The sequence below is a fragment of the Ochotona curzoniae genome, unplaced genomic scaffold, assembly GCF_017591425.1.
Source record: "Ochotona curzoniae isolate NIBS_2020 unplaced genomic scaffold, NIBS_Ocur_1.0 contig_2294, whole genome shotgun sequence".
In the NCBI taxonomy this organism is placed as follows: Eukaryota; Metazoa; Chordata; class Mammalia; order Lagomorpha; family Ochotonidae; genus Ochotona; species Ochotona curzoniae.
Window position 1 is genome coordinate 2,484,721 of NW_024465405.1, and position 22,915 is coordinate 2,507,635.

The 22,915-nt window shown below is 46.7% G+C and overlaps 1 protein-coding gene across 1 annotated transcript in view; it reads left to right on the forward strand.

Annotated features, from left to right (window-relative positions):
- The window catches only part of TRPM8 (transient receptor potential cation channel subfamily M member 8), a 69,935-nt gene that overhangs the window by 44,100 nt on the left and 2,920 nt on the right, over window positions 1-22,915 (forward strand). Inside the window, exons 21-24 of the mRNA XM_040972476.1 lie at window positions 6,169-6,359; window positions 14,093-14,192; window positions 14,912-14,945; window positions 22,766-22,862. Coding sequence (XP_040828410.1) covers window positions 6,169-6,359; window positions 14,093-14,192; window positions 14,912-14,945; window positions 22,766-22,816 — 376 coding nt within the window. The 3' untranslated portion in view covers window positions 22,817-22,862. The remainder of the gene's footprint in view (window positions 1-6,168; window positions 6,360-14,092; window positions 14,193-14,911; window positions 14,946-22,765; window positions 22,863-22,915) is intronic.

Genomic DNA, 22,915 nt, shown 5'->3' on the forward strand with positions numbered 1-22,915 from the left:
CTTGACAATGTGCTTGGTGATCGTCTGAGAAGCATCAAGGGCGAGTGGGAACAGACGGCTTCTCTGCTGGGTGCCATCTGTCCCAGCTTGTCTTCAGGAGGGAATGGGCGACCCTCCCCTTCACCAGGCAGAACTGCTACCCAGGGGCCCCATGGCCTGACCCTATATCAAGGTGTGTGAATAACATCCTGAGGTCATGGGGGCCTAGATTGTGAGCTGGCAGAAAGATGACATGGGACAAGTGGTTATGAATCTAGAGCAAGGGAGGGAGTAAGGCTGGAGAGAAAACGAGGTGCTCTGTGGTCATGTTTTATGGGGATGCTACTTTCATCTTGATTGTGGATGGTTCTCCCCAGACCCAATCACTGAATACATCTGTAGAAGCAAACCCCACATGCGCCGTGGGGTCTCTTGCTCCAAGCAATGCCTCATTGTGACAATCTGAGGGGCTTCCCTGCCCTTAGAGAGACTGTTGGACTAATCCTGCTGAAACTAGAGGCATTTTCTTCTGAGTCCCTGGCTGTGGATTTAGGAGCTGCAGGGTGCTTGTTGGGCCCTGTCATCAGAACCCTGCTCCTAAAGTTGGCTAACGTTGGGTGTCTTCTGTGAGTTGACCTCCCGTCTGACACCACTTCAAGATACTCTGAAAGCCTAACCTTGCACAATGGCAGCCTTATTAGAAGTTAAAGTCTCTGCGGGTTAGCCCTGGAGCTAGCTAGGTAGTTGCTCAACACTGGAAGGAAGTGGAGAAATGTCTGTGATTATTCTACATTCAAACTGTGTTCTAGGTACAACAGGAATTTAAAATCACTCAGCAGCCCCAGTATGTTAGCAGGAGCTTAGAGCTGCTGCATCTCATGCAGTTCTTGCACTTTTTGTTTATTTATTTTTTAACTTGCTTATTTGAGAAAGAACGAGAGAAAGGTACAGAGGCTTGATCTGTTCCTCAAATGTGTGTGACAGTGACAACTTGGCTGGGGGCTGAAGCCAGCAGCTACTTGCTCAATCCAGGTCTCCTACATACGTTCCAGGAACACACATCACTCATCCCTTTCCAGCTGCCTCCAGGTTGTGCGTTTGCAGGGAGCTGGAGTCGGAAGGCCAGGGCTGAAGCTGGGAATCGAACTCAGGCAGTTCAGTGTGGTGTGTGGACATCTGATCTAGCGTCTTAACTACTGGGCTAAATCCCTTCTCCCTCTTCCTCAGTCCTGACAAGGAGTCACCAAGTCTTGATCTGGAATAATTCCCAAGAGGAAAACTTCTTGTTTTTCCTTTGATTTGAGGAATAATGCAAGTTTGTTTTGAACATGCGGAAGAGGAGAAAGAGGAAAGGTCTCCCAGAATAAACTCTCGGCTAATGGAGTGGGGTGAGGGGGAGGAACAGAGAGCGCCGATAATGGTGCCATCGCTGGCTAATGTCTGGTGATGCCCTGGCATTTGGTCGTTTTGGGAGGTGCAGCCCTATCAGCCTTGTGCACATAGTCATGAGTGGGGGGTGATGCCCCTGTTGTTAAGAGAGAAGATGAGAGCTAAACATGTTCATGTAACATAGTGGAAGTAGCAAGAAATGGCAGACAGTCGGGTGTGAAAGTGCTCAGGGCATCGTGACCCTGGAGCCTGTGCTGTGGGGGGGAGAGGGATTTGGGAGAAACAGCAGGTAGGGGCTGGGAGATGGAGGGCGGTGAGGGTCTTTTCTGAAGGGGAAGGGCCATAAGCCTTGCTGTGTTCCTAGCAATGTACTTCCAAAGTCGGCTAGAGGCAGTTACTGTTTGTTTCTTATGAGGGGCCACTGCTGGCTTCCCACTGGTTCTTATATGTTGCAGAATGAGAGGGGAGTTGGGGTATACTGAATGTTTTCACACTGGAAGCACACAAAAGTCGGGGTCACCAGCAGGGCTGGCGAGATAGTGCTGTGAGCAAAGTGTGAGGAGCCCAGTGAGAGTGTGGGATCCATACAGAGCCTGCCAGCAGATCTGCCCGATGGGAATGTGGCTGATGGGCTGCTATTTTCAAATTTGGCCATTGTTTCAGTCTATGCTTTCTGCACGAAGTTGTGCTTTGTTTCTGCACACTCTGCATCCTGTTCTGTTTTGATCAGTCTTTCTACTTTTTTTTTCTTACTACCAAATGGCTTTAATTACTGCATCTTTTTTTTCAAAATCAGTTTTATATCTGTGGTACAAGTTCCCCTTCATTATTCTTACTCAAAACTTTCCTGGCTTTCTTGTATATTTAATCACATGGGAGCCTAAGGCTCCTTTCATTCGAAAAATAATCCTTGTGGATTTCATGGAGATAAAGAAGCACTCGGGGCAAGGTTGACATCTTATCATCTGGTCAAATCATAGGATCCCTGCTTTCCCCAGGGTTGATGGTTCCTCCTGAAGTCACACTTTTTTTCATGAGTCTGGCTGATTGCTTGCTGGCAGTTGCTAGTCATTTGTCTTTGCAAGAGAGATTTTTGTTTTCCTTCTCTGCTTTCCCCAGTGGCTGCATTCTGATATGTAGGAAGGCTGTTAAAGTTTTGCTGTCTGTTGTGGAGCCAGTCTCCCTCCTGAACTTGCCACCTTCCTTTACCATTTATCATGCATGGAAGGCTTCCTCCTTTTCCTTATGTATTAAGCTCCTTTTTCCTCTCTTCCCCTTCTCTAATCAGAAAAGGATGCTGAATGTTGCCAGAAGGCTTGCTAGCAACTGTTGAAGTAGCATTTCTGCCTTTTGATCTAGCATTGTGATAGATTATACGATTGATGAATCATATGAATGTTCTTAATATTGAGTCATCTTTCTTGGGTCACGGCATCTTTCTCTTAACCAACTGCTGGGTTTCATTTGTGCTCAGGGCCATCTGAGTCCTAAACGACTGTGATCTTTCAGGAATGTTCCCAGCCATACTGAACTTCCATGATGTTGTCCCTCCGTGAGACCCTCTGTCTGCCCATCATCTCCAGTTCAGATGGGCTTCCAAAGATGGAGCTCCAGTGGTCACTGCAGACGTCCAGCCAGAAAGCCACCAGAGAGAACTCTAAGGGCATGGGGTAGTGCTGGAGGTGTGGTGCCAAGGGAGAATTGCAGAATTCTCCCAAGTAAGATGCTCCATGGCCAGTGGTGGATGGGAAGGCTGTGGGAGCCATCTGGGATGGGGCAGGTGAGACCCAACCCCAGAGCAGCCCCTCAATCACGCTGATGCACACTTGTGGGTTCTGCAGAGAGCCACATCGCCTTTCTGGAAGCTGCAAATAATCTCTCATGAACAGAGTAATTGTTTTTAGCAGCAAAGCACTTTGAAGCAGAACTCCATTATCAGCCTCCCCTGGAGAACCTGCACGTCTCTTTGGCTGAGCTCAGAGCTGACTTGAGAGGAAAGTGTGTTGGAAGCTGCTGTTGTGCGGGTAGATAGAGCAGCCTCAGTTGACCAACCCCAGAGGCGAATTATTCACACAGCACGGCTCGGGATCTTAGTGCACACAGCGTCAGCCCACTCACCTGCAGCCCCTGGGATACAGATGTGGGATTTCATCATTTATCTGGGGGAGAGGTTGAGAGAAGCTGTGGTCCCTGCAGGAGGATTAGCCCAAGGAACAGATGAACTGGTGATCCAGTGGGCAGGGCTCTTTGAAGTGGGGAAGGTCATACATGCCAAGCTCCAGTTGCTGGGTGCTCATCCCAGTCCCTTCGAGGCCACAAATCTCAGCTTTTCTTACAGGCTGTGGCCCGATGTGTCGGATCAGACCTAAGACCCAACTTAGCCATCCTGAGCTCAGGGAGGGAATGGGGACTGGCCCCCCTGGGATGCAGCTTGCCGATCTTTATTCTAGACAAGTTCAGATCCTCTTTTTTCCCTCTCCAACTCTGAATGCCAGTTAAGCCCAGGCACAAATCTCTTCCGATCTGAACCCTTCTTGGCTGCAGTTCCACATTGAGCTCCCCGAGAAAGGAGGGAGATGATCCTGCCAGGGAGGATGCCTCCCTCTGCCCTTTGCACCCAACACAGTCCTTCCTTCAGTTGGATTTGTTTGTTCCTTTAGCAGAAAACGAGAGTGGGGTGCATTCAAACAGCCACAGCTCTTTCTCTCTGTGTACCTGAGTTTCAAGCCATCCTCTTAATCCATTTTTTAAGCGGATAAGTAAAATTTGAAGATGCTTTCAGGGACAGTAATTTAAATGTAGTGGTGGTTCTGGCACAAACTGGTGAGCGGATTTTGGCTTAGCCTGGATTTCATTAATTGAGGCCGTGCTGGTCATCCTTTCTCATTGCAGTGGCCTTCATGGGCCTCAGAACCAACTGGGAACTGGGGAGGGCAGATCACGATGCTAAATATTAGCCTCCAGGCGGCCTGACCTACATTAGGAAGAAATGCTGGTTGAGCTGTGGCTTTAGTTTGCTGCAGTTTAATACAGCACAATGCTGCTCTTTCCCGTCTGCAGGGTCTACCACACAGGGCCAGCATCAAGATCCCTCAGACAGCCATTCGACAAGCTCAGTGTAAGAGCTCACATGTAGTAGAGGTTCAGTACTCAAGAATTCCTCCCAAGGCTGCACCTTGCTACAGAACTTGGCTTTGGCGTAGAATCCAGGACATGGTATAGACTTCAGCAGTAAGTCATTCATCATTAGCTCGCAAGATGAACCAAGCCAAACCTGAGAGCCAAGCCATAGCTGATGTTTGTGTAGACAAGTATTTTTCTTAGGAATATGGTTCTTCTTGGCCTAAGATAGGTAGGTCTTGGGTTGTACCCTACTGGACTACAAGGATCAGGTCTCACAGCTGGTGCCACTTGATGCTGTGATCGCATTTGCTTTAGCCTCCCAGTTTAACCCTATATTAGGTGTTTTGAAAGTTCCCCCATGGAGAATGTGTTTATAGATTTCAAAGAGCTCATTGCTGTTCCTTCAGCTTTGCACAGTTGGCCTCCTGTCGGCAGCACAGGTGTCTTAGACAGTGTCCGTCATCAAGTGCAAAATGTAATGCAAGCCAGTCACAGCTTTTGGAGAGAGCATAGCTCAGTATGTTCCCTGCCCCTCCCTGTGAATGGTGCGTGGAGTGGGCTGAATAGTGGGGTCCAAATCCTGGCCGCAAGCCATCCTCTCTGAAGCCTGGCTGTATCTCAAGTTCCTGCTCTGTGATCTGTAGATGCTGATGGGGCTCATCTCACAGAGCTTTGTAGAGATGACCGTCCACCAGTCTGAGCAGGTGGCTTAGAACACTACCTGCTATAGAAGTGTTAGACATTTTATAATTTTGACTTCATTGGTAACTGAAAAATCATCAGTGGCATCAGCATTATGATATAAGATGAAATAGACATTTTTGTAACTGCAGGGTATAAGTAAGTCATCCTCATTGCATGATACTGGATAGGCAATGGAAAAGCAAATGGGAAAGGGGTGCAGGGCACCCAATAGGTGACACTGGAGAGGATACTAGCAGTCCTTGGTCTTGCTGTCCCTCAAATTGTGCTTACCTAGAGACATGTGGTCCCTGGGACATGTTTGAGCCTAACTACTTTCACCGACATGTACACATTATCCCAAAGCGTTAAGGTTATTCATAGATGTAAGTTTAATGGTCCCCTGATAGAATCATATCGGTTAGTCCTAACTTGGGTCCTTTGTTTGGGTGGTGAATGTGTAAGCTGTTTTCTCTGCTTGGGAGAGGGGTGGGAGGGACTGTGACCAGCAGTAATAGCTATGTATCTGTTTGCACATTTCCTGTCCCATTGTCTTTTGATCTTCGGTTAAATTCCCAGAAGTGAAGTCACTGTGTCAAAGGGTTGAGTGTTTTTAAGGCTCCTGATAAATATTAGCCAGCTCTGTCCCAGACTGTTTGCAATTAAAAAATGGATGATGGGCAAAATTCTGCCCTCTGAGTGTACATCCTAGGCCTCTGTGTCTGACAGTTACTGGACAACAATGAGTATCCTTAAGAGAACTTGGAAAAGGAAATATCTTTCAAGTTCATCAAGCATTTCCTTGTAGGATTGAAAACACACTTGGGGTCCAGTGTGGGTGGATGTTGGCCTGGTGCTGACTTGCTTGGGCTCTTACACCCTGATGGATTCTAACTTCTTGTCTGGACTAAGGGTTACCAGCAGCACTATGGGAACAGGCTGTGTGACTATGGGGCAGGCAGAGCCTTAAGCCTTGGCTTTCTCTCTCCCCACCAGCTACACTGTGGGCACTGTGCAGGAGAACAACGACCAGGTGTGGAAGTTCCAGAGGTACTTCCTGGTGCAGGAGTACTGCAACCGGCTCAACATCCCCTTCCCCTTCGTCGTCTTCGCCTACTTCTACATGGTGGTGAAGAAGTGCTTCAGCTGCTGCTGCAAGGAGGAAAACATGGAGTCTTCCGCCTGCTGTGAGTGCCTCATCCATTTGTACTTGGGATCTGGGCAGCGATTCACTCCAGGCAAGGGAGTCTGGTCTGCGCAGTAGCAGGGAGGAGTTAATCACAGATAGTTCACTGGATAAGCCAGCAGGCCAGCCAGCAGGTGACCCAGGGAGAGGAGTAGTTCAATAGACTTGAGGAGTAGTCTTGTTTGAGGGAGTGACTTTTTGAAGGGTGTAATAACATCATAGAGTATGCTGAGCAAGAAGAATTCACAAGTATGTCACTTCATGAGTTTGTTTGTTTTTCTGTTGCTTCTTGTGAAGTATCTTCTCTGGTTAATATCAACCCTTACTGCAGTACAACTTGTGACTTCTGGATTGTCCTTAGAGAAAAGCAAGATCTTAACAGTTGTTTTGTTGAAACAAGATCTTGGTACTCGCATTGAGCCTAGAGGTTGGATACAATGCCGGTGCCCCATTCAGTTCAAGTACCCTCATTCAGTGCCTGGCTCCAGGCCGCTGGCTTCCCGCTGTTGTATACACCCTGACAGGCTGCAGAGAAGACTCAAGTGGCTGGTTCCTGCCACCCATGTGGGACATCTAAACTGAATTTCTTTGATCCAGCTCGGTCCTGACTGTTGTGGACACTGGGGAATTGAACCAATAGATGGGAGTGTTCACTCTCCATCTACCTTCCAAATAAATAAAAACCCTATGGAACCTGGTGCCTCCCGTGGTTTGCACTAGCAGGAAGCCCATTATGGGATGCAGGCACCTTGACCACTAGACCAGACAGCCTTCTTCCCAGGTGTAAGTTGGCAGGAAGTATGGGCTGTGAACTTCCCCTCTGGCTCTCACTCCCTTTCTCTGCTGCTTACCTGCTGCCTAACTGGAGCACAAGCAGTGAGAAGAAGAGGAGCTGAGAGTGCCTTTTGGTGGCCATGTCCTGGGCTGTTCCCTGCTCTTGGGTTGGTCAGTAAACCAACCTGCTGAGGCCCTTCCAATGTCCCTGGCTGCCCTCTTCCTGCAGTTCCAGGGACCTGGTTGTGCTCTCCTGAGCCCACCTGCTGGGGCCATTTCAGGGCGCCTGGCTGTCCTCTTCCTATAGTACCAAAGACTTGGCAAGACTCTTCTTGGTAGTATTCCTGATCTTATTCCCAGGGGCTTCCTGCTGGGGATCCACCTCCTCCCGGAAGGCAAAGCTGACCCTGCCACGGGCCAGTATGTTCATTTTCACAGATCACTTGCCTCCTCAGCCCTGACAAACTGTGGGAGTTCAGGCAGGCCTTCCATCACCCCATCTCTACTGTGGGTAGGAGCAGTTGTCAGCCAGCATTCAGCAACATTAGAGCCAGATGTGTTCTGACCGTGGTGGCTCTCTCTTGCTGAGCCTGTAGAAAATTCCCATCAGGCCTCTATTTCTCAGTGCTCAGTGAATCACTAAGCTGGAGGGAGAGGCCACTCTGTTATCCATTTGGGTATAACGGTGCCACCAGCCTCAGGACTGGCCCTGGTGTGCCTTCCTCGATCCTCTCCAGGCTCAGGCACCTAAGCTCAAGCTTGAAGGAGCTTTACCTTTCCCTGCTCTTGGCTTTGCTTCCAAATTTACATGTTTTGACAGTTGATTTGAAGGTCTTGTGTATTTTCCATCATGGACAGCAACTTCCTGGGCAGATCTGTGGTCCATGTGAACATTACACAAACGCACGCCCTTGATTCTGAAGAATGACCTTGGAAATGTGGGACCAAAATGGGTTCCGTGGATATCATCATAGCAGGGAAGGAAAGTCATCTCCTTTATTCATCTTAGGGGGTGCTAAGGGCCCCCAGACGCAAACTAACAAGCCTACAAACATGTTTAACTTAAGTTTTGGCTGGCATAGGAACCTTCCTATGAAAATGAAGACCCTAAAACACACACACACACACACACACACACACACACACACACACACACACACACTCGGGTGATTTTTATAGCCAGGTGATAAAGGATGGAGAGTGATGGAGGGACATTAACAGAGGAAGGAGTGACCTAACGGGAACAAGCTGGGGCTGTGCCAGACCTGACCCCTCTCTTCTCCATGCACCTGAGGAGGGCGAGTCTCAAGCTCAACTTCCAGGAAAGGTCAGAGTTGTTGGAAGGTGTCACAATCTGAGGAAAGCCAGAGAGAACTTCCCTTTTGCACCATTTTCTTAAATTCTTCCAGAGTAAAGTGTGCAAAGTGCTTAGCACATGGCTGAACAGCACTGTGAGTTACTTCCTAGATAACCGTGAAGAAGCAGTGGGCCACCTTCCACAAAGTGCCTGAGATAGAGGGATTAAAAAGCCAATCAGTGAGTCCTTACCAATTCCCAAAGCAGGAGCCGACGACCCCATTTCCCACTGCAGCCGTCTTTGGAAGAATTTGTAAAACCTATGCTACATTGACCACAGGTCTGAACTGGAAAGAGGAGAGCAAGGAAGGGTAGAAACTCTGTATCAGCAAGAAGAAAGCAAGAGAGGGGGTGTACCCTCCAGTGACACAGAAATAAGTGCTGGAGAAGTGGTTGTGTTACAGGAGGTATCTCTTTCTTCACAAATATCAGTCCACAGCTCTGAGAGTATGTCCTCAAGAAAGGCACCTGGGACTTGGCCGAGGTCAGGTGGGAGCCAGACTAGAGAGGAAGTGGGGAGCGTCACAAAGAACCCAGGACACAGCCAGGGAAGGGGCCCAGGGAGCATGAATTCAAAATAGTTCACATCCCCAGCACGTGGCAGCCAGACTCTGCAGCTGTGATGCTAAATCAGGTCTAAGCCACCCATGTCCTCTGACAGGGATCATAAGCTGGGGGTGGGGAGAATGAAAATGGACAAGCCTTGTTAGATGAGTATGGGAAGCATTAAAATTGGAGAATGAACAGATCAGAAAATGGATAAGGAGATAATATATAATGGGAGACCCAGAAGGTGACCTGAAATGAGCCAGACAAAAAAGCAGAGTTAGGACTGGTAACAGGGGTCTCCTCAATGGAGGAGGAGAATGGGAAGACTGGGTTGGGTCCTCAGCCACCCTGTGGCTCCGCACCACTGCCTGCCCACCATTCCTGGTGCCAGAGCAGGGAAAGAGTGCTACTCATGGGGCTGAGAGGCAGCGGGCATGGGCAACGTGGTTGGCTTGTCTCCCTTGAGATAGCAGAGACAGAAGTAATCGCCAGGGCCGCTCTCAGCTCGGCTGGTACAACCATGCCACTCCAATGCTGGACTCGTTCTTGTGACTTGTGAAGGAGCAGTCCTCTTGGGGGAGTTGGGGAGCAAGTGGATCTTGAGGTGTTCCCCCCACAGCACAAACACTTGGCAAAAGAAAAGTCTCTGTTAAATGGGAGAAGAAGGGGGACGGGTTGAAAGTGATTGGGAAAGGAGGCAAGCATCCAGTACAAATGATTAAAGGAATACATTGATTTTTTTTCCACGGTGGGTTAGAGTTTTCCACTTGGTTCTTGTATGGTGCTTCCCAGTGGCTGCTGGACTGAGGTTGTGCCCTGGGCTGGTTCCTCATCTCTAAAAAGTGATCACTGATTGCCATCATTAGATTCACCTTCTGTGTTGGGGTAATTGCCACTGTCCTTTTAGTGTGACTTCAAATACGTTGATGACTCAAAAAGCAAAAATATGAGTTGCACAAACCCAGACATGGTCGTGGGTGGTAATTAGGAAACCTTTGACCTTGTGAGGTTTCTGAAGGGAATAGAAAGGGAGGGTGAGATGCCCTGGAGTGTGACCTCGAATGTTGATTGTAACATATTCCAGGCTGACCTGGAACCATGATCACTGGAGGGAGAATATGCCAGTGACCCCCCAGCTCTTGCCTCAGTTGAAGAGTCATCACGGACAACTCGTTTAACAGCATTATTTCAAAACATCACATGCCATTTGGGGGCTGTCATTAACTAATGCACATGTGTGATTGCTTTTCTTAATGAAGAGAATGTTTTGACAGTTTGGATAAGTTCCTATCTTTCTCTTCATCATTTTTTTAAAAAAAAGATTTATTTATTTAACTTGAAAGGAAGAATTATGATTTTTTTTTTAATCCACTGGTTCACTCCCCATATGACTACAACATCTGGTGGCTGAGCTTATCTGAAATCAGGAAGCAGGAGCTTCTGGGTCTCACATGTGTACAGGGGTCCAAGCACTTGGGTCACCCTTCGCTACTTTCCCAGGTAGGAGTTGGATTGGAAAGTGGAGCAGCCGGGACTCTATCTGGTGCCAGTATGGGATGCTCATGCCGCAAGTGAGACTACCACTTTCCCGTTGTTTTTGCCTTTGGAAGACAAAGTGAGTCATTTCGAATGAAAAGAATGTAAAGTTTCTATAGCAGGGCTGAGAATTGAAGTCAGGACCTGGAATCTATAACCGAAGACCGCAGAGAAACTCCAGAGGCACCTACTGATTTGCTTGGGGACTGTCTTCGGTTCTGTCTTGGAATTACATCCCAGATAAGTGTCTGTAAGACCCAGGAGAGATTCAGGAGACCTCTCCATGCCCCTAGGTGGCTCACCAGTGGCATACAATGGCTCCAGGGGTAAATGTTACAACAAGGAAGACTGACTTAGTGTAAAGAGAACGTTGTCTATCAGTTAGTGCCATCTGGGAATGGATTGAACTGCCCCTCTCTTGTGAGGCCAGGTTGGGGCTGTGTGGACTCTGTGAGGGGCTTCCTGGGCTGGAGGGCCTTTCTCCAGCAAGCCTTTGTGCTCAGTCCGGGGTCAGTGGGATCAAGAATGTTGGTATACAAGACAGGACTAGGCTGTCCACCGGATTTGGGGGAGTTCAGGAGCAGGAACAGACTCCTCCCCAAAACATGTCTAGTGACACAGTGCAATCTGAACATGGAGTGGGGAACAAGCACTCCTGTTTTGGCTGCTACATGGAAAGGTTTATCTTGAGGAAGCAAGAAATGGATCAGAAGTGAGTGATGTTAACCTGGCCCTCGGAGGACAATGACCTCACAGTAATGGGAAGGCCACTGGGGACTGTTGCATTGTCCTTCTTCAGAACAAACAAGTGACAGGATGGGAATCCACACTAGAGCAGGGTTCTTCCAGGGTGGCGTGGTGTGGAGGGAAAGCAAGCCCAGAACTTGAGTTGCGAACTGGAAACTGCCTGGTGTGCCTGGGCACTGTCTGCTCATTTGCGCCTCCGTGGAGGCGTCTGATTGCAGACGCCAGGGTGCTCTGAGGTCACTGGAGTCTCCAGCTGGCAGGTCACTTCCTAGGTGGATACTGCACTAGCTTCCTAACGCTGGGCGAGTCATGGCTTCAATTGTAAAATCGCCCTTCTTTGGAGAAAGAGGAGTCACGCTTTTAAAATAACTTTCAGAAGAGTAAAATCCAAGCTTTCATTTTCAGTGCTTTTTTTGGTAACACCCTCAAATAATGAAAAAATAAGCATGCACCTCAATAATTGCATTTTTAATGAAATGGCTGATTTGTGTGTGTGTGCGTGTTATTTAGACAACATTCTCCTTTCATTCTAAAACATTTGGAAAACACAAGAAAGCACAAATAGGGATGGAGTGTACAGGTAACCCGTCACCTGGAGATGAATATTGTCAACGTACTCGTGCTGACCGCATTGTTCTGTGTGGCTGTCCGAATTGGATGGCTCTATGTATACCCACTCATGACCTAGTTCTTCCAGTTAACTAGAACAGTGCAATGTGAACATTTTCCATTTGTGATTAGCTGTGGAATATTCTGGCCTGTGGAAGTACCATACATTGATCTAGCCGATGCCAGACTGTTAACCATTGTGATGACTGGTTAATGGAGGGTACTAGGATGAAGGGTTTCATGCGTGTGTCTTTGAACATGTTTGACCATTTCTGGTAGAGGGACTGTTGGATAAAGGTCCCACACACTTCCACGCTGTCTGCGCCCTCCTCGCTTTCTCATCTCTCGTCACCCCTACGTTTCTAACCATGGATTTGTTTTCCCAGTTGGCGTTTTTATGCAAACAGATATGGCCATGATTTTAGAATCTTCTCTAAGTTTGCAGTTTCCCTGGTGGCCTTGCACTGTGGTCTTCCTACCAGCACCTTCTTGGCTGTTGCTCGGGCTGCTTGTTCCTCTCCCCAGATGTCTGTGTTTAGGAGCTACTGCCCTTTCTTTGATGATTTTGTGAACTTCTCATAGGCTTCGAAATGCATTTTAGTTTGTGGGGGGAAAATAGACACTGAAAGTAACTTTGCTAGAAAAAGAAATAGGATTGACAAAAATTAGTTCAGAATTATCTTATGAATCAATTACTCACCATTTAAAAATAAGTCTGGGGGATGATGTCATGGTGAAGGGGGTTAAACTAATACCTGTGCCACCACCATCCCAGAGGGTGCTGGTTCTAGCCCTGCCTGCTGATTCTGATCCAACTCCTTGCATATGCACCTGGGAAAGCAGAGCAGCGTGGCCCAGGTGCTTGGGTTGCTGTACTTATACAGATCAAGATGGAATTCCAGGCTGCCACGTTCAGCTGAGCTCAACCTTTCACCATTTTGACCACGGGGGGAGGAAAGAGGGGGCATGAATCAGTGGGTGGAAGATCTCTCTCTCTCTCTCTCTCGGTGTGTTTCTCTATATAATTGTGTGTTCAGATGGGTGCATCTTTAAGAAAAAAAATGTGTTTAAATATATTTGCACTAATGATTTGCTTAAATCTAGCCACTTGCATTTTATTCCTTTGCTGTCTACCTAATTCTTTTAAATCTAGGAATACTTTATAATTGTTCCTAAGCTATGCCATGTTGACGCATAAAACAAAATGGTCCTATAAAGTGAAAATGACATGAATATATTTCACCTGGACAATTGTTTGCACACATGCAGCTTCATGTCCCCGTATATTAGTCGCGTGGTTTGTTGTCCACTGAAAAACATGAGGTTGCTTCAGAGAGTCCCTGGAGAAACAAAATTAATAAACATTTATTTCAGTACAAAAAACTGAAATTGATAACTTTCATAGCACACATTTCCTGTGAGATTTTTGAAGATCCCTTGAATGCATGGATTTCAAAATTTTGTCTTGGCAGCCAAATAAAGTTTTCTTTTCATTTTATTTTCCAAGAACTTTTTGAGATACTCCTGTAGATGACATGCTGGTCCTTTCTTTTGCTGGCCTGCCTCTGGAGAGGTCTGGGCACTCTTAGGAACAGCACTGTGGATCTTCCTGGAGTGTGTTCCAAGCCAGTCTTCCAGCATGTCCTGGCTTGGGTGCAAAGGAAAGACTGGAGGTGTGATTTTCTAAGATCTGTGCCTGGGTGACATGCTCAAGAGAGCCAGGGCATCCTGGGCTGTCCTCTCCCCGGCTGGCCTGGTGTTCTGAGGCAGCAATTCCAGAGTCACTATACAATGGGATTGTTGAGCATTTTTATGCCAATACAATAGAAGTGGAACACAAATCAAATATGAGAATGGAATGCATTAGTGGAGAGCTTTTGCTACATCACAAAACACAGGGACAGCATTCGGATCGATCTCTATTTAGAATAAGGATTGTATTCCTGTTTCATGCAGGCAGCTCCCATTGCTCCTGAACCATGCGTTACTGCTGTCTTTCTCTGCTGCTGTCTGGTGAACAAGCTTAGGGAGATCCGCCTGCACAAGACGTATCTAACTGTCCCTGGGCCAGTGTTTCACAAAATGCCTAGCAGGTGTTGCTTGAAGAAGTCGGGGCAAGTGTAGTCATTTAAACTTGTTTTTTTTCCCCCCTCCTCATTAAAGGTTTCAGAAATGAAGACAACGAGACGCTGGCATGGGAGGGGGTCATGAAGGAAAATTATCTCGTCAAGATCAACACGAAAGCCAATGACACCTCAGAGGAGTATGTTGACCACTCTCTTCTGTCTTGCAAGACCCCGTGGTATCCCTAAGCTGGCATGCACAGGCAGCTAACTGGGGCAAGCTCTGGAAAGGGCACTGCCTGGACGAGAGCAAAAGCATCACAAGGATGACACATGGTAGCTGATGAGAACAGAGATGCAGGTGCAAGCCAGCCTTTCTCCAAGCCTGGCTGCTACACAGTGGCCCTGAGCGAGCCAGCAGATAGAACCCACCACTCTCTCTCCATCTGCCTCGCTGTCTCTGGCTCCCTGTCAAATACATTTTTAAAAGATCACTCTAACAGGATACAGGTGCCCTAAGCATAGCACACCTCTTTGTTTCAACTCAACTGCTGAGAGGAGTGGGATATGGTATTTTCCACTGGACAACCAAGCGAATGTCCTAAGCTCCTCTCTCCCAGATCTCAATCTTGGGTTCAGGTGGGAGGGAGGGGCTTTGCAGCTCACCTTCCACCAAATTGTCAACACAGTAGCCTTTATTATTCTGACCTGCTAATTGGGTGAAAGAGAAATTCTGCCTCATTAGGAAGAAAACCAGGGAGGCAAAGGCAGCTGACCCTTGACTGTGTTGAAGATAAAAGCATCTGTATTCTGTCCTTCAAAAGGCTGAAAAATGGAGCCCAACTGTTTTTTTCCTCTCTCTCTCTCTCTCTCTCTCTCTCTCTCTCTCTCTCACTTTCTTTTTCTAATTCCCTTGCAGAATGAGACACCGCTTCAGACAACTGGACACGAAGGTATGGCTGTGTATCTTTAATTTCTTTGAGCTTTCAGTGGGAGTCCAGTGGTTATGGTCAGAACCAGTTTATCGTGAAGACAATTTGATGTGATGTGTTCTATGCTCAAGATCCTCCTTTCGTCACACAAGGACTTCAAGCTGGAAGGCGACTGCTTCCCAGTCCACATGGTGACTGGTCCTAAAGTCTCCCTTCATGATCTCTGGAGTCTGCCCTAGCTAAGCCAGCATTCTCTTTTTCTTTCTGCTATAGAAGTAGTGAAGATGCTTGCAGTGCAGGGATAATGAGAAAGACTCCAAGGAGCTGTTTGTGGGGGGTCTTTGGGCTTCTCTACTGGTCTTTGATGCCACCTTAATTCGTTATCTATTTAATTTTATGGGCACTGCAGATGTGTGAAGATGTGTAGACGTTAGGCACCAAGTCAGTGTGCCTACCGGCCCTGGGCTGGATTTCTGCAGGTTATGGTCATGTTCAGCAGAGATTACAATGGATTCATAAATGTCTGATCCCCGTTAGGCTCTGAAGGGAGGGTGCATAGTGTTTTCCCATGGAATTTGGGGAATGGCAACCTGGGTAATGATATTGGTCAGTCTCTCAAGCTTATCACAGCGTCTCTATCATCGTCTCCACTAACATTCAATGAGTGTTGCCTTTGGCAGAGCTGTAATATTAGCAGGTATCTGTTTTCAATCTTTTTGTTTGTTTTCAATCTTAATATATTTATGTTAGTTATCAGTTTTTAAATTGAAGCTGTTTCCATGGTCTTTACTTCTGAACTTTAACTCTTGGCAGCATGTTGATAACCAGGGCTGTGGCCTGGTCCTTCCAGGAGGATTGGCTCAGGGAAGCTAGGTTTTCCTTGGGTCTGTCTCTTCTTCCTTCTCCTGCAACTGCCTGCTCTGTATGTGGGAATCAGTGGCTTACCATGTTTATATAGACTGTGTGAGTGACTACAAGTGTTAGTCACTATTTAATATGTATATTAATCATTGTGCTTGGTCCATGAGGCTGTGTGTAAGAAGCCCAGGAAGGCTCAGCTGGTCAGCTTTTCTGCTTCCTGTGGTCCCTGCTGGCTTTACTGGGATGGAGTCAGCTGATGGCCTGACGAGGTGCTGGCATCTTGGTGCTGCTCTTTGCGTCCCCACCACATGACATCACATCCTTTCAGGCCCGTGCACTTGGTTTGTTGGAGCTTGGTGGTCCTGGGATGGGCCCCCTTCTTACACAGGAGCTGGTATATAACCATGAGAACACAAGAATTGGCAATGCTCTTCATGGCTGGGCATGCACTTGGCTCTTGATGTAGGAGTGACACATGCGTGCAGGGAGAAAGAACTGATGGAGGTCCAGTCTCTAGGCATGCTGCCACACAGCAGTGTGTCATCTTCCAGCTGTTTTAGCTGCGGGGTTGGGATGGCTCCTGGGTCACTAAATTTGATACCTATGCACTAACAATCATGTCAGATGTCACAGTCATGATCAAAGGAGAGGAAAAAGCAAAGTGCTACATATTTTCTGAGATCATACAAGAACCGAAGAATACTTAGAGAATGTTGAAAGGAACTACCGGGAATAGGATTCTAAGAGTATATTAGACATTTAATATATTATATGGATTGAAAATAACCTTAAATAATCTTGTTTGAAAATATTTTTTATACTAATTACATTGCATTATGTGACACTGTTTCATAGGCTCTAGGTTTCCCCCAACTCCTCCCCGTACCCTCCTCCTACGGTGGATTACTCCACCTTTTTGCAGTATTACAGTTCAAATTCAGTCATGTATACCAAGCATAGAGTTCAGCATCTTATTGTTGAGATAAATTCAATAGTCTCTTGGGGAGACCATCTCTGGTCTGAAGGCAGAGCTGGCAGAATATCATCCCGATCAATTTAAAGCCACAACATCACATCAACAACAGTTTACAACATGATGGAGTTAATTGACATGGTATTGAGTAATCAGTATGTTAAACAATGCAAATTCTTAATCGCATCCTGTGACTACTTCATTGACATTTCTATTTTGGTTTATATACTACTGGCTTCTATACACCTTAAAATGACTATAGGGTACTATTCAGCTGTCTCATGTCTATTTTCATTTTTGAATTTAGCAGTTTATAGTGTTGAAGCATAATTTTGCTGAACTTGCCAGATTTTAGGATAGTCAAAACTGGCTTATAACTCTGACAAGGCATATGTCAACAGTTGAGGTGCAGACCAGTTTTAGGAGGGGTGTGCAGAGAAATCTTCAATACCTTAGTAAGGAGTAATTAATTTTTGTGTCCTACCTAGTAAGGTATGTATGAGTCCATGCTGACCATTTCCTGTCTGGTTCTAAGCTTTCCTTCTTGTTTTCTGTCTATCCATTCTAATGTGTGTGTGTGTGTGTGTGTGTGTGTGTGTGTGTGTGTGTGTGTGTGTGTGTGTGTGTTTGCGGGGGGGTAGGGAGTGGGCTCTGGAGCAACCCTGATGGTCATTGCAAGAGAGGGTGGGGATCCAAAGTTGGAACTAAGTAAGGACCAGAGAAAGCTCCTCTGCCTAGTCCCAAAGGAAGTTTACTGTTCTGTTTCTGTGGACTGCTCAAGGCTCCTGGCTGTAGTTCCGATGACCTTGGATCCTGCGAGGAAGGATTTGGGCTTCTTCCATCTCATGAGGGAGATCCAAACAGGAGTAGATGACCTCAGAGTTCTCGGCCTCTGAAGGCACTCCAGTCCCCCATGGTTTCTTTGGCAATTGGGATGAAGTCCTTGGTGCCTGTACTGATAGTCCTTGGTGAGGATCCGGAGTCTCCAGGGTTAGGATACATGCCTCCTCCTGTCCACCTGCTCCACTCTGGGTCCCCCCCTGCTCTATGCATATGACCTCCTGTTAAGAGATTCTCAGGATGGCTCTTGATTCCCTCTGTATGTCTTTGTAGTTTTACTGTTGTCTAATGCTGATTTGAATCTGTGGTCTATAAGTTACCTGTTATGTTCCTGATAGGTGAAAATAACCTTATATATTTTTTTCACATCATATATTTCTATTTAAACATATTGTCAGCTTTAGCTTCATTGAAGCCATGTAACTCGTAATGTTTACTGGGTCACTGCCTTCCGCATAGACCCCGTAGTTTTGGAATGAGTCCTTAGTTGAGTGGTTTGGGGCTTAGGAGTATTTTCAAGCTGGAGCTAGAAGTAGACAACATTAACGATTCTGTGTGCTGTGTCTGGCAGGCACTTGACACAGCCCGTGCCTATATCACAAGCATGTCGGGACTGGCAGTCATGTTAGGGGAAATGGGGTTGTTCCAGGCAGGAAGTGCCCTGGTGAGAGCTGAGTGGGAGGATATGGGAGGGACCAGTCTCCAGGAACTCATCTTGTTCTGCAGGTGGATTTTATTCCCATGCCATGAAGCAAGTGGGGATTTTCAATCCTTCAGAGGAACACGCCTGGTGCATTCTTTCTCTGAGTGACTGGGACAGCTGTTAGGACAGAGGAACAGAGCTGCTTGGGAGTGTCCAGGTGTGTGCAGAAAGCAGCCCATTTTAGTTTGCTTGGTTTTGTTACTTGTGGGTTTATCTAGGGTGACTTTGTAGAGAACTCATCTCCCATCCCCAAGTCACACCTTGATCCCATCCTCATTTGTGACATGCAGAGAATGACAGAAGAGACAGCAGCTGTGGACCTGGGGAGACAGGTGCCTGCGGGAGGTTTGACCTTCCAAGAAATCCACCAGGTCCTTCCAGATGAAAGCTGGGGATGTGGAGGCCCTGGAGAAGCCGACTTGACTCCCAGGGACCAAGGGGTTAGTGGGCCCAGCCCTTTGAAGCAGCTGTAAAGTGTAGGCTTGGGTGGGATTGGCACCGTTAAGCTTCTGTAGTGTCCTTTTAAAACTAAGAACTTTATTTTTTCAACAACTGCACTGACAAGTGTGTGTGTGAGTGCATGTATGGAATTTGATGTTTGAGTGCATGTATGCTTTGCAAAAATGATGACCACAATCATACCCAGCCAATCAATACATCTGCCCCTTCTACATAGTAATGACGTGTACGTGTGAGAACTCAGATTTAGGACCTGTCCTCTCATTACATAGTCAGGATGGAGGCAGATGGGAGGGGCACTGGCTGATGCAATTAGGCCGGGGGACTACCAGACCAGAAACCCCTGCCTGGAGTGGAAGTGATTTATGGGCTTGGCCAGGCCAGAGGGCCCCTATCAGCACTCACGCAACCGTGTAGTGAGATGTTCCTTCCCTTGGTAGACCCCATCCCACTTCCTGTTTTAACCTGCGTGTAAAAGCCCTGGTTCACAATCCCCAGGAGTGACTTCCATGGCCCTGTGTCTGTGCTGGACCAGTGAGCCTCACCCAGGAGTACTCCCAATAAAGCTCACTTTGAGCCAAGCCTCCCTTTCTGTGGGATCAGACATTACAGTAGGGGCAGGAATCTTCTCTCAGCACCGCAAGCCCGCCCCATCCACGTGGAGAGCAGAGGTGCTCCCAGAGAGCTGCCTGGCTGTCAGTGCTCTGCCTTGGGCTTTGAATCCAGGTGCCTATGATGGGACGGGGAGGAGGCACCTGGTGGTCCTGTGTGGGGACCCTGCTGCCTGCCAACCCTCCAGGCCACACTCAGAGTCAGGGAGGACCATGGCTTTGTTCTGATAAAATCCCCTGGTGCTGCGTGTGAGCCAAGGCAGCCTCTACTTGTATTAAGAAGGTGCTTTCTGGGCCCAGTGTGGTAACCTAGCAGCTAAAGTCCTCACCTTGCAGTATCATGCGGACACCGGACTGCTCTGACATCGGTCCCTGCGGATGGCGGTTGGCATCTCCTCCAGCCCCCAAAGTTGGGAGTCGCCAGGGAGGTCCCTGCTTGGGGCTGCCTGTCCACATTGCTCCACGGTGCCGGAAACTTCTCTCCAGCTCTCTCCTGGGCATGTACGCCCTCCACGTTTCTTCTGTCAAAAGCAGTGCCTCTTTTACTCCCCATTCTGCCATCTTGGATTCAAGTATTATTTCTCTTCATTTCCTTTTGGGAATATAGAAACGTGATTGACACGTGTGTGTTGATTTTGTGTTCTGAAACTTCGCTGAAGATCCCTTAATTCAAAAAGTCACCCCCCCTTCGATCCTCTGGGGTTTTCCGCATGTGACATCACGTTACCTGCAAGAAGGGGTAATTCGTTTCTTTCTTCCTTGCACGAACATGTTGCCTTTCTCCTTCTTGTGGACCACTCTGGCTGGGGGGCTCCAGTACTCTGCTGAACAACAGTGGTCACAGTAGATATTTTTCATTATTCCAGATTTTGGAGGAAAATCTGTTTTTCACCATTGAATATCCTGCTCATTATAGCATTTCATAGGTAGCTTTTGTTGTTTTGAAGCTAAATTTCTTCCATTCTTCTTATTTTATGAGAGGACGTTGAATTTTGCCAACTTCCTTCTATACTAAGAAGACCACGTGGTTTCTGATTCCCAAACTGTTACTGTAGTGTAGAGGTCCGATTAGGCAGTGCTGTCATCTCATCCAAGGGTTTCGTACCATGGTCATGGGGTATTTCTCATCTGTTCTTGAATTCAGGTTTCTGATATTTGATGCAAGATTTTTGCACAAATGTTCGTCTGGAATATTGGCCTGTTGTTATCTTTGGATTTGGTATCAGGCTGATACTGACCTCAAATAGTGAGTTTTGACCTATTCCCTCTTTAATTTTTTTGGGAAGAGTTTAAGGAGGGATGGTATCTGGGTATCTGTGAATGTTTGGTAAAGTAAGCCATGTAACTGTACAGCCCTGGGCTTTCTCTTTGTTTATCGGTTGTTGGCTACTGGATCAAATTCCTTGTTTGTTATGGGTCAGTTTGGGCTTCATGTTTTTTTCTCGTGTGCTCTTGGTACACTGTATGCGTTTAGGGATTTCCCCGAGCTAAACTTGTGCTCCTATTTCAGACTGGCTAGCAGCAGTGCCCTAATAGGCAGTGAAGTGGAGCTGGGCCTACGTGTTTTTAGCATGCCTTTTGCAGAAAACTTCTTTTACCTAGTGTATAACACCTCACGGCCAGAGCATCTCCCATGTGGGGAGTTCGCTCACACTGGCAGAGGCCCTGTGGCTCTCTTGTCTGACCCGTGTGCAGCTAATGCCTGGTTAGTTGTAACCACCACTGCTCTGTTGCCCTGATCTGGAGCATCTAGCACCCTTAGGGAAAACCCAGCCTGGAATAACTCCGGGTTCTACAGATGAAAGTTTTCCATTCTATGCATCTATCACAACAAAAAGCATATTCCAACACTTACTACCTACGCGTTCTGGACAGGACAGGTACAATGAGGTGGGGCTGGTCCCCCACCCCGGGTCACACGTCCACTGGGAAGGAGACAGGCGGAGACCAGCACAGGCTGTATGCATACGCGCATTGTGCCAGTTGGTCCCTGTGGTCCCTGTGGTCCCTTCCATGTCTCTGGCATCAGCTTTAATCTCTTCTTTCTCATTTTATTTATTTGCCTCCTCTTTTTTCTGTGTTAGTCTAGAGAAGGATTTGTCAATTTTACCTTTTCGAAAAAAAATTCTTGATTTTCTGATATTTTCCCTCTACCGGGCTCACGGAATGTTTATTTCTTTGTTTTTAGACTTGTTTTATTTGAAAGGCAGAGTTACATAGAAAGGAGAAACAGAGAAAGATCTTCTATTGGCTGGCTCACTTCTGAAATGGCCGCAATGTCTGGAGCCGCGCCAATCCGAAGCCAGGAGCGTGAAGCTGCTTCTGGGTTTCCCATGTGGGTGTGGGGTCCAAGGACCTGGGCTATCCTTTGTTGCTTTCCCAGGCACATTAGCAGGGAGCTGGTTAGGAAGTATGGAGCAACAGGCACTCAAGCTGGTACCTACACGGGATGCTGGCATCCCAGGTAGAGGGTTAACCTACTATGCCATGATACTTGTCCTCTTCTTGGAATCTTATGTTTTACTTTGAACAGTTTATTAAAATCACTTTACCATTAACCAACAACAGGCTGTTTCAAAAACCCATGCCATTACCAGGAAGAAAAGGATTTACAATTGACCTTGGGTCTGTAAGTGGGACCCTTACTACTTTGTTTATCTTCAGCAGCCGTTCGTCCACGTGGGCTTTGTTCTTCTGTGTTGTCTTTTTCTTCTTTTAATAAGAGCTAGCTGAAGAGGTTTTTATTGGAAATAAGCCCAGTTTAACCAGAGATCTTTCCTTGAGAAAGTGATGTAGCCACTTTCAAACAGCTGTTCAGGAAGTGCATTGTTCCCATGAGTTTGTATTCAGGAGCATTATTAATGCGTTGCAAAATGAGCTTCATGTATCTTGTGTATCAGATTTGCAAAACATGCAAATATCAAGAATAACTTTCTTATGCCTTTTACTTAAATTATGTTTGTACTGTTTGTATGTGTGGTATATTGGGGGTAGACCTTTTGTTTTAAAAAACCTGATTTATTAGTGTTATATTATTGTACATTTACCAAAGCAAAACTTTATTAGCATCCTATACTTTTATTAAGATTAGCTTCATATTATGTTATTATTACTGTATGTTGCTTTCCTCTGTGTCATTGTAAGCTTTTTTCTGTGGGAACTACTAATGATCTTTATTTGAATAATGATAATTAATTGATTTTCTAATTGGTCTCTAGTTGCTAGTGATAGGATTATAGGAAGTGAATGATGAGTGGGTCGGAAATGCACCTGCTGTTTCTTGCACTGCCCCCCAAGATGTGACACTCTCACAATGGCATATTTGCTGCACAGAAAATTAAAAAGTTGGAAAATATATATTAAGACCAGTTCTACTTTTTTTCCTCTTTCCAAGCTTAATGATCTCAAGGGCCTTCTGAAGGAAATTGCTAATAAAATCAAATGAAACTGCATGAGCTCTAATGGAGAAAACCCTAATTACAGCCAGGTGAGTGGTTCTAATGGCTTTTTTCTTTCCTCTCAAAATGTCCATACTTAAGACTAA